General features: G+C 37.6%; 1 protein-coding gene across 1 annotated transcript; it reads left to right on the top strand.

Moving 5' to 3' along the window:
• Positions 1-1,061: 1,061 nt before the first annotated feature.
• Positions 1,062-6,166, top strand: LOC129244575 (uncharacterized). Its single transcript, XM_054882288.1, has one exon. The coding sequence runs from the start codon at positions 2,299-2,301 to the stop codon at positions 5,326-5,328; it is 3,030 nt and encodes a 1,009-aa protein (XP_054738263.1). The 5' UTR covers positions 1,062-2,298; the 3' UTR covers positions 5,329-6,166.
• Positions 6,167-12,634: the final 6,468 nt, after the last annotated feature.

The following is a 12,634-nucleotide window of genomic DNA, read 5'->3' on the forward strand; positions in this document are numbered from 1 at the left end:
AGCCAATTAACTCGGTGTCAAATTTAAGTTCTGCAACCCGTTCTCTGAGTTAAAAAATAATAATTTGACCATGGGGTATTTGACCCTGTGTTTAAGTATTTAGCCTCGGATATTCTGCAAGTGGCCCTAACAGGTTCATAGATTTCATATTTACCGAAACTGCGAAAAAAATGGTTCTTAACGAAAGAGCAATCATTTCATTTAAACAGCAAAGTTACGGATGTACTTAATCACATAATTTAGCGATTTTAGAGGTGGAATCACGCACGAGTAGAGGAGTGTTGAAGAGCAAGTGCACGTGCTTCAAAAACCGAAGTAATCGCAGCGATCGCAGAAGCCAACGCGACAGCAGCATCGCGAATGCAAGCGCATACGAGCAACGCTCATATTTGCACCGCCACCCCTGAATCGGAAGTACCGAGCGATCACCTTGCACCGAGAATGTTTAGGTGCGTTAAGTCTCTCGAATAAATTAAGTGTGAGCAGGTTATACGAAAAATAAACAGAAAAGATGCTATACGAGTGTAATAACAAAAAAAAAAAAAAAAGCAAAAAACAACAAAATACATTTCTCATTTCAATGAGTTGCCATTTTCGCGTTTTCATTAATAACAAGTTTAATGTTGCGCTGTATGTTGCTCACTGTAACGCACTATATAACTGTTACAAATAATATAAACGCATACAATCACAGGTGTAGGTGCATACATACTTACATTCATACAAATAAATACATATTTAGCTTGAAAGCCCCCAACATCCCCATCGACCACGCAGCAGCTGCGGTGGCAGCAGCAGCAGCATTAGCAGTGACGTGGGGAAAGCAGAAGACGAAGGGGGCCGACAACTTGATCGACTGGCGGCATTTGCGAACCGTACAAGTGTGCTGGCGCTCGGGCGAATCAAAACAAGCGCCTGTGCTTCCCGCAGCACCAGCCATAGCTGCGATGCCAACGACAACTGCAATAACGCGGCTACGTAGCAGAGCCGAACAATCGAAAGCAGAGGGTATTTAACCGACCCCAAATCAATTTGCAATTTCAGTCTAAAATCGCGTTGCATCGTTGCATGAACTTGCCTAACAAAACGGGACAATTAATTCTCGCTATTCGCGCAACAAACAATCGCACCTAAACGTTTGAACTTGAATTTTACAAAAAACAAAGACACAACCAAACAACTTACCCAAATACATAAATATCGTACGTGTGCAAGTACTTACATTTGGATATCCGTAATTTTTCAACGGACTGCGGAAATATACATAGTGTGTGTGTGAATGCCTGCGTTTGTGCATTTGTATTAGCCCAAGTGTTGCTAGTGTTGCGATATAATACCCTCAATCAGTCAATAGCACGCGACTAACATTTTTGAAGACGAACCGGCTGAGCAGGCCGCAACTGGCAAAAGAAGAAGACAAAACGGCCGCAACAACAAGAAATAAAAAGTAAACAAACGAAACTGAAAACTACCTACTCGTGCTGGTGTGCCATATTCAGTGAAATATATTGCACTTGATACTCGTATTGTAATCGCGAATCGGTTATCTAATAGAAGCAAGTGGGTGCGCGCCAATGCATGACCTAGAAAAACGGCTGTGGTATTGAGAGTACAGTGGCAAAGTGGATGATTCGTAAGCGGCTCAGAAAGAAATGAATAAACTTTTCATTCCAGGCACGTTCATTTAGCCAAGTCGCAACATACAGGCTACTGTATGGTAGTAAAAAATATTAACTGTATTAAAAAGCAAAGATTTATTTAACGGATTTTTAGATTCACGAACGCTTGAATGAACTGAAACAAAAACATTAGAAAAGTTGCATTGTTTGAATTTGGCACTGTTGACTATAATAAACTCCTAAATACTCCCAGTGTATGAGTGACTTTTGTTATCGTACAAACAGCAATAAACAACAAAGCGTGTCAATGAGCGCGAAAGTAAAAGTATTGCGAGCAGGATGAGCTTAGCCATTTGCAGCTAATAAACAATTGAAGGAAGTTAAGAAAGCAAAAATAGTGAACACTTGAACTAAATGAACACTGACGCTTTGGTGGAGTGCAAGGCTTTACGCGCAGATACAAAAGGAGTCTGCTAACCATACAGAACGCAAACCATTAGCCAGCCACCATTAGTGTTTTACTGCCAGCAAATAGGATCTGTGATAATAAAGAAAAGTAAAATCAAAGTCAATATAAATCAAATATAAAAAAGATATATAAATTTGTGAATATAAAAATATATAAAAAGAAATCCTAATTGATACCGCACTTTACCTGTGAACACTGAAACTGAAGAAGATGAGTGATAATTCCAGCAGTCAATTTGGACACGGGGAGGCCTCTTCGGGCCACGAAGCCAACGCTGGGTATAAACAAGTTGATAGTGCACGGCAAATTAATGCGGGTCAGGGAAATGGTGGTCATACATTTGTCGTAACAACGGTAATTACTGAATCTCTTACAAAAATGGAAAATCAAGCTTGCAACACAAGCGATTCTAGAGTTCAAGATAATCTGAATGGAATTAACCCTTATGACCTACCGAAAAACGAGGTAGACCCTAACTCAGTTTCAGCTCTTCCCTCAAGCTCAAAAGTATTACAAAACTCGAATATGTCTAAAGCGATTGTTCCTATTTCTTCCTCATTACCATCCAAATTGTTGCGCTTTCATGCAAAACGCTCGGCTCAAGCTCTGCTGCAGCAGGTCGGACAGTCGCAGTCTTTAGACTCACAGTTTGGCAGCGATGAAGGTGCCGTAGGTGGTTGTGACTATGAAACAAACAACAGCCCAGATGTGTTCGATATGCCCATTCCACTGGCAGCCACACATGCGCCACTTCCGCCAAGCAACACACCGGTTGAGTGTTATGAGGATAAGTTAATTGATGTTGGCATGGGCTCCTCCATCGAAGACTCCGAAGAGTCAGAAGAGGACGATGAACTGAAGCCACTTGCGATAGATAATCACGTTTTGCACGACGTTGTCTTAAGTCCATCCATTGTAGAGAATGAAAACATATCATGCGTTGCTAATACTATTGCACCTGCCACAGCTGTCTTAAGCGAAGCAAATTTGGAAAAATTCCATAAAAATCAGAGTCCACATCAACACCATCACAGTAATTATTGCCGTCAAATGGATAATATCTATTTACACCCAAACTTTAAATTGGAACCTGATACTAATGGGGATGATATTCCAGAGGTTTCACCTCCGCCAGCTGTGGCTCCAGCTAATTCACCTACTGAACCTAAACGCATGCACCGTTCATTTTTGACAATGAAGAAACCTTCGATATCAGAAGAAACAGAATCTGAAAAAAGTACTGCCAAACCTTTCAACGCCACATCTGTGTCGTCTGCTGTGGAAAATGTCACTAAACCTGACCTAAGAGCTGACCAAACGCTCACTAATGAGATTGATACACTGGATCCAGCATTGATACCAAGTGATGAATTGGCTGCCGATATCACAGAAGCTGTGGAGTTTTACTTCTCAAATGAAAGTATACTCAAAGATGCGTTCCTCCTTAAGCATGTGCGCCGCAACAAGGAGGGCTTTGTCAGTCTGAAGTTGGTATCCAGCTTTAAACGTGTTCGACAATTAACCAAGGAATGGAAAGTTGTTGGCGACGCTTTGAGGCGTAAGTCTCATAAGATTGAACTGAATGATTTGGGTACAAAAGTGCGTCGTATTGATCCGCTGCCTAATTTCGATGAAACCATGCCCTCACGCACTGTCGTCGCCTGTGATTTACCACTCGATAAACTTTCAATTGAAAAAGTATCTGAAATATTCTCCAAATGTGGAGAGATTGCATTAATACGTATACTAAAACCTGGCATGGCGATCCCAGTAGATGTTAGACAGTTCATGAACAAATATCCTGAAGTTCAACAAAAAGAGTGCGCCCTTGTTGAGTACTTAGAATCTTCGTCGGCACGTGAAGCCAAAAACTTGCAGGGCCCATTTCAAGTATACGAAATGGTGGCTCCCAAAAAGAAGACGGGTAAGAAAGCCATAATACAGATAGCCACACCAGTTGCACGCATGGTGGAGAATTATCGCTACTATAATGACGCTACATACGAACGTACACGCGGAGGTAGTTTCAGCGGAGTGATTCCACATGACGTGACAGATCTGCGTTACAAACTGAGACGCTTCAATTCAGACATTCATCCTAAGCCACTGCCGGAGCCTCACCACAACAATCACAGCGGCCAACCGCATTATCATCATCAGCCGTATAATATGCACGGCGCACAACATCGCGGCAGCTTCGCCAGTGAGCACTCGCATCAATTTCAGGTATATCAGCCACGTGCGGCCAACAACAGCGAGCCGGCGTCTGTCGGCTCATCTGCGCCCGACAACAACAATAACGCTGGTGGCTACTTTTACGCCTACTCACCACGTCGCTACAGCAATAATTCAACTATCTCTGCCAGCTCGAATGCTGTCGTTGATGCTTCCGTAAATACATCACAAATTAGCGGCAATAACATTAACAAAACGAATGCCAACAACTCAAGCAGTAACTTGGCACGACGATTGTCAAATTGTTCGGACAATTATTCAACTTTTTCGGACTCTCGACGACCATCGAACTGTTCGGAAAACGTGTCTCAACGGCGCGATTCCAATTGCTCCGAAAACTGCCCATGCTCTAGACGTATTTCCGATTTCGGCCAAACTGAAGTTTACCGAAAAATTTCTCAAAGCTCTACCGGCAGTGGTGGAGAGCGTCGTTTCTCTAACGGTTCCATGCAATTTGAGCGTACATTTTCTAATCCAACCGATGTAAACAGCAACGGAAACAACAACTTTCCACGCCGTATGTCTAATGACTATAACTTTGAGCACCGCAAACAATCAGTGGACACCCAAACCGACACGCCATATGACGACCCCAATGTTGGTGGTGGCGGCGGTGGTTACAACGTCTTTCCACGTCGTTATTCGAATAACTTCAATGTAGCCAACAAAATGGCTGCATATGACAACGCGCAGTACATCAATGGTCGGCGTATTTCAACTGATTCCGGTTATGATCGACGCTACTCGTTCGGTTCCGAATATGAAGGCTCGCCACGTTCGCGCACCGGAAGTTTCCTAAACAATTACAAGCATGGTGTTGATTTCGATGGGCAACCACGTTCACGAACTGGAAGCTTCCTCGACAACTCACCACGTTCTCGTTCAGGATCATTCGCACAAAGAAACTCGGAGAATCTAGTGCGTACGCCGATAGGGCCAGATGGTAGCAAAGGCTTCGCTGGACGTGCTAGAAAGTTCGGGCAAACCATCTCCCCCGTAAATTAAGTGTCAAAAAAAAAAAAAGAAAAAATAGATTTTCGTTGATAAACTTATACGTAATTTTAAAAATCTAATACCTTCAAATATTTGTATATGCCTTAGATATTTATTTAGACAATCATGCGTACAAAAAGTTGAGAAGGATAAGGTAGTTTATTGTTGTAATTCGAATTTATTTTTTGTTCTATCTAAAGCGGCAGTGCTTAGGGGTATGATTAGCGCTTCAATTATTATTTTTTACATCATGCACGAGTAGATTTTATTTGTATTGTATGAAAGGGAAATTTCACTAATACAAATGTACAGTGTCGAACAAAATTAGGTATACTACGCACTGATGTATGTAGTGCTTGCAAATCCTTTTAGTATAGCTTAACTTGAAATACTTATAAGGATCATAGAAATTGTTAATTTGAGGGTAAAAAAATAAATTTATGACAACTACGCGCTCCATTTAAATAATCGAAATGCTTAAGCTACTTTTGAAAACAGACTTTAACTTGAATAAATTAATTTTTAAACTAGCGGATTTTTCTAATTAATGATGTTGTCATTCTTCAGCTCTATATTTAGCTACGCATTTAGCACTGAATAATTCAAGGTGGCGCAAAATTAATCATCCAATTTTGTTTTTAATAAACTTTTTTACTAAATAAAAAATCGTTTTAAGTGGCGGAAGGCTTTATTTGGACGTTTATGCGCTCCAGTGCTTGCCTGTTTGTTTACTTCATCTGCCTCAAGGCGCATCTATTAAAGGGGGTGCCACTAGACGAACAGCACTGTTTCGTACGTTTGATTATCACGGCAAAGTATTGGCAGAGTAGAAAACAAAGAATGAATTCGCTTTGTTGAAAGAAAAATAAACAAATCATCTGATTTACCGATACAACCTTTAATAGATTCGCCTTGATCTGTCTAATTCACAAGCGTCAAATATGAGTGACGTACGACGTCACTTGCAAAAATTATAAATCTTCCGGTAGGGTGATTAATTTAACCCTTGACTGGTCTCTACAAGTTGGTGGCATCTTGCCGGCGGCAACCTACTACTCGAAAATGAAAATTTATTCTATAATTTCGATGTTTTTGTTCGCTGGTGGAGCTTGTAACTCAACGTATAGATGATTGGTAACTGACGCTAACTTGAACGATTTAGTTGAAATATTTGGCCATACCAGATACTAAAAGTTGCAGGAAGAACATTTTACATTTTAAGTTAATACTAAAAACATGACTGGAAATTACGCTCAACTGAGTTTAAAATTTAATTACATATATACAATGAAAAAGTGATATGCGTTTCCTCCAGCAGAATTTTCAGTAAGATCTTATTTTAAATTAATAATCCGAAATTGAAAATATCAAAACAAGTCCTGTTTTCTGCCTGCCTGCCAAATTACGGATACTCTGTATTTCGACATAAAAAGTCTTTATATTATATTAGTCCGAAAAGTTTTGTTCGACACTGTATGTATGAATCTTCAAAGTTCAACACTGCTAATCATATTTCTCGTGTTGTTTTTTTTTTTTGTTTTTTGTTAATACCGTTTTCTGAAAGCGAAATATCTTTAGTATGCAATATTGTTAAGTACGAGTGTGACTACATTCGTGAATAATAACCAACAGAGAATAAAAATATTTTAATTTTTAGCTTTTTTAACAAAATACACTTGTATTACTAACCTAAGCAGTGGGAGTAAATGCGGTGTTCAAATTTATGCGTAAGCGCCTAATTTATTAATAAGAAAAATGCTGGCAACTCAGTGATTACTTTGAATAATTTTTTGCTAAACTATGACCATAGTTTTTTAAGTTTACTCTTTGTGAGTTTTTATGCGTATATTCATAAACGTGTTTTTGTTAATAAACTCACAAGTAAATGCACTAGGCACTACTCAAGCAATTGTTGTAGATTTGGTTACTATAAAATTTGTTATCCTTTTCAGTTTCATATAAGTAAAAAATATTTTATAAATCCAAATGTGTTTTAATTGTATACAGACAGACCGCTGACCGTAAGTATTTATTATTTAGTATAATTGAATTGATTTTACTGCTTTCAGATGCACTGCCTGTTATTAGTAAAAGTAATATTATAGAAAATTGCGCTAATCGACTTGGCCCAACTTACGCGTGTATTCAGGACTATTCCTAAATGTCCCAACAACCTTAACATCGCGAACATACAGGTCCTGTGGTACAATGATCTAGCATATATATTTTTATTTTTTTCACTGTGTAACAAAATTCAATTTTTGTTTTAAATTACAATTCTTCGCCAACGAATATGGGATCAGTTTAATGCTGATTTTTTTTTTGTTTTGGTAGATTCAAGTTTATTCTGTTTTGAATGAAACGGCGTGCGATATGCCAGCATGGGAGCTATAAAATATTTTTTTTTTTTAAAGGCTTAGTAACAATAAAATTGTTAAATAAACAAAAAGAAGCGCGGCTTTCAGCGGGCTAGTGAAAAATTGCTGATTTATATTTACATACATAAGTACGTCGTAGAAGATCGGAATCCTTCAGAAATTTAAAGGTTTGGGAAATGTTGAAATCGGAAGGATTAATTAGTAGTGATAGTGCATCAGGACCGTCAAAATGCCTATGTCTTTGCCTCTCTAGTCCAGGGCCAAAAACTAATAAGTACATTATACTGACGGGAGTATTACAAAATGGATGCAAACTTAGTTGGCTCCCTTGTAGTAGGTGTGCATTAGTGAATACACTGTAACCAATGCGTCGGGCGTAGTATAGTTAGATGGGAGGGATGATAGGTGACTTGGCGATTAGGATTAACCCTGGAGCAGTGATGGCTATAGTGAACTCTATCAACTACTAGTTTAGTTTGCCTCTGTTGCTCTATGAGTCGATAAACACCATTTTTGCATATAAGATTTGATATGGTTGTAGGAGTAATGTTCATATCTTTGGCAGTAGTATCAGCGTGTGCTAGCACCCATATGACTCTGATTTTATGGGGGTGAGAAATCAGGATATTTCTTATGGTTCCAATAATATGATTGCAGTTATTTAAGTTTTTATGACCTGAAAACGGTACATGCTGTCTGTGTATATGGTGAACTTCACTAGGACTTTGATGTATACTGCATGGCAGAGAAACTGTTGTTGCTTCGGCGGCGAAAATTGAACTAAACGAAAGTAGTAGTCCATACTATATAAAACCTGCACTTTTTTCATGACAGGAAAGGAAGTGTAATTCGCTTTGCAACAGTCGGTGAAGATTAACTTCCAGCTGGAGCGGTTAAGGTGAGATTTAATTTCCAAGAAACGTACGCAATACTCTGCCAATGTCGTTAAGATTGTCGCATGTAACTTAAGACGTTTATGAGAGATGATTTTTTTAACACCAGCGGTCCGTTGTCTACCGCATTTGTAAATTGAAGAAGCTTCTTAGGATTCATTGTACGCACAGCTACCGAATGAAAAAAACTTTTGTAGAAAATAATTAGTAGCCTATAAAATATATTCAGCAATTGTATGTAGAATATTGCGATGACCTTTTTCAAGAAGGAGAAACTTCTTTATTTCTCTACTTTTATTCAACATTTTTTACAGTGCAATATGGATTAATACGGAAGCAATGTGTACGAATTGTAGATTTTTTTTTCAAAACTTATTACGGTGCCTGAATGAGGGTTTCGGGACATCGGCATATTAAAGGAAATGAAAAAGCGGACGAACTGGAAAGAGGTGGATCTGCCATGAATAACATTTTTTGCAGATTCGGTATTCACACCACTGGATGCAATCAAGAATGCAATCTCTTCAAAATGACAAATATGAAACGAAGGGATGCCTGCAGACTCACGGCAGTGATAACTGGCTTCTGGTCCATAGGAAAGCAGACAGCCAAAATGCGCTAATATATACTGCCATAGTTGTAATCAACCAAAGTAAAGGAAACTATCTTCCACTTTCTCAGTGAATGCCCTGCCCTATGGCAGGCAAGAATGTTAACCCTTGGCAAACCGCTTTTTGAAAACATAGGCATAGACGTAAATAACCTTATAAGGATCCTTAATAGCACAGACTGGATATAGTCGTGAAGAAATAATTGTATAACTTGTTGGTAGCGAGGATGTGGCAGCAAACTGGTGTGCAAGCACGAATTGGATTATTGGCCATTACTTCAACCAATCAACCAACCAAATTTCGAATTGTAATCAAACCGTTGCCAAACTCAGTCGGAAGATTCCTAATATGACGTAATCAAATTCAGCCTGTAGATCAAAGAGAACTAAAATTATTGACAATTTTTAGCTTTATTAGCAGTAGCTTGGACCTTGACAAACGAGAGGTAGAACAGGGACAAACGGACACCCTAAGCAATGAAAAATGTCCGCGCGTAATAAAACTTTAGATCCGTCCATTTATGGGACAACTTTGGAATATTGGGATGAAATTGGCGTAGAATTGGTGCGGAAGCGCTAGTTGGATTCTGAAAGAATCATCACTTTAACCAACCAACCAATCGTTATTCAATATTTATTTCTTAATTCTGGCCAACATTTGGTTGCGATTTTCTTACTTTTCTTGTATTTTTCTCTACTCTCGTTCAGTTTTTTGGCGTGACGAAACGCTGGAACGATTTTTTTTCTGATTTATTGCGGCACTTAAAATTATTCAAAATTACCTTCATAAAGAGAAAATTCATCATAATCTTGGATATTTTTTCGATCTAGTGATTATTGTGAGTTTAATGTCGAATAAAGCTATAAAATATCTAATTTTCAGTTTTTAAGTACACAAAAGAGCTTAAAAGAGCTTCACCACTAACTGACTGGCAGAAGCAGAATGATAGCAGAGTCTTAAGTTTCAACGGGCTCTACATCCGACGAAGCTGACAAAAGTCTAAAATCGCCTCTTGACACCTCGAAAGGTTGACAATTTATTTTTTTTTTGTGCATTTTGTACATTTTCTTGTTTACGTTCGGCATTTTTTTACATGGCAGAAAACACCTAACACCTTCAGCGAAAAAAAAATTGTTAAAAATCAAAGCGATTTGCGAGCCACTTTGAACTCGCACCAAAATTCAATAGGCTATGAAACTGCATATTCTAAATTGTTCTAAACATTCTGAACTATAAGAAATTTTGATGAATATTTGCACAAAGTTTTAAACTCAGGTTTACATAGTTTTTGTAGAACAATAAACTTTATTTTAATAAAAAATAAGTATAAGAAATAAAAAAGAGACAAATATTTGTCAAAACTTGTCAATAAATCCTAGTGCTATAATTATTTAACACAGTGTACATATGTACAATATATTGTATATATAGTTATGTATGTACTTGAAAGTCATGGTTATTTAACGTACATACAGGGTGGGCCATATAGCGTTTGCTTTTTGAACCACCTATTTTTTTGAGAATGGTAACACAAATGACATGTCAAATGTGTTCATAATTTACTTAAAGGTTTGACATTTACGAAATGGGACGCTATACGCTTGAACAAAATTGGGAAATATTGAAAACCTATTTCCAAAGTGGTGAGTCTTCTTCTTCTTCCGCGGTTACAGTAAATGGGGAGCGTTACCGTGACATGCTCAACGAGGTTTTATTTCCAAAAATTGAAGAGAATGACATGGACGACATTTGGTTTCAACAGGACGGTGCAACTTGTCACACTGCCAAAGTTACACTCGAACTTTTGGCTACCATTTTTGAATTCCGATATCAATTGGCCGCCTCGGAGCTGTGATTTAAGCCCGTTGGACTATTTTTTGTGGGGAGCCGTTAAGGACAAATGCTATGCGAACCATCCAGAGACGATTGATGCTTTAAAACACGAAATCGAAGTTGCCATTCATGAAGTTGGAGCCCAAACAATCGAAAATGTACTTAAAAATTGGGTTGTCATTTGAACGATATTATTTTTCATTCATAGATGACAATGTTCAATCTTTAAAATAAAAAAAAGTTTAAAAAAATATTGATTAGTTTTTTTTTATAGCCGACTCAAAAAGCAAATTTTACAAGGCCCACCCTATATATACAATATTAAAAATAAAAGTATTTTTGATATTAAATAAATAAGCCAGTTTTAAAGTGATATATAAATATGTAAATAACTGTATGTGTCAAAAGGTACAATCGCAAAATGCTCAAGTGTTCATATGCACCTACATAAATACATACTCGTACACACACACACAATACAACTAAATTGCAAATTGAATGCTGTGGCGAAACGATTTTTGCGTCTCCTTCATCATCGTCAATTTCAATACCGCCACCTACAATCGCTGGCAACGTCAACAGTGTTGCTGTATTGAAATATTGGTAAAGGTCAGGTCTTTAATTACTCTAAGATGTTTTTCAAAAGAAAATACCTAATTTTGTTTGTTTGATTTTTACTTGAAATAAAAGCCACTTCATTTCAAATATGCGCGTGCGCTTGTATGTATGTAGGTGTATGCGTATGTATGTATGGTTCTTCGGCGTTACCTTCTTTTTTTGATACGTCATTGTTTTGCACATGTTATTGTTTTTGTTGTTTCAAATACTTTTTAATATTTTCACAACCATAGCTGTTGCTATGCGATCGGCCATGGTTTTTATGATTTTATACTTCGTACTTTGTAGTGAAATAAGTACAGTAGGTTCTGTTTTTATGCGGCTTTTTTTTATGCGGTTTTGAAATAGTGCGGTTTTTTTTAAATTACAAAATGCATGTCGACCTATCGGGAATTGTACATATAAACAAGATTCTAAACCAGATAACCAAAAACTCATCACAGATTACGTCAGAAATGCTAACCCTACAAGTATGGAACCGCCTGCATAACTATCTAGATCAGACGTGTACATTTCCTCAAGTGACGAAAGTGATTTTACGCCAAATCCTAAACGAACGCGCAACATGTGGGTATTGTCTGATTCTATTTCTGACTTAAATTTAATTTTCGATTCTGACGTTTCTTAAATAAAGATATACATAATTTTCAAAAATACAATATTTTGTTTATGCGATTTTATTTAATTATTTCAGATTCATGCTTTCTATGGAACGTATCTATAGTTATAATATGGGACTAGTACCCTTTTTTATGCGATTTTATTACATTCTTTCAGATTTATGCGGTTATAGCACTTTTGAAACGTATCTATAGTTTTACTATAGAACTAGTAGCTTTTTTTATGCTGTTTTTTTTTTATGCTGTTTCTTGCGGAACGTATCTACCGCATAAAAACAGAACCTACTGTATTACATATCACTCGTTTGCTGGAAGAACGTCAATTTCCAAGAGAAATAAAAATCAAATGATTTATATTGTGTATC

Source organism: Anastrepha obliqua, chromosome 4, assembly GCF_027943255.1.
Source record: "Anastrepha obliqua isolate idAnaObli1 chromosome 4, idAnaObli1_1.0, whole genome shotgun sequence".
NCBI lineage: Eukaryota > Metazoa > Arthropoda > Insecta > Diptera > Tephritidae > Anastrepha > Anastrepha obliqua.

Bases quoted from the DNA above. Each gene is read 5' to 3' on its own strand.
- LOC129244575 (XM_054882288.1), top strand. From the start codon at position 2,299: ATGAGTGATAATTCCAGCAGTCAATTTGGACACGGGGAGGCCTCTTCG.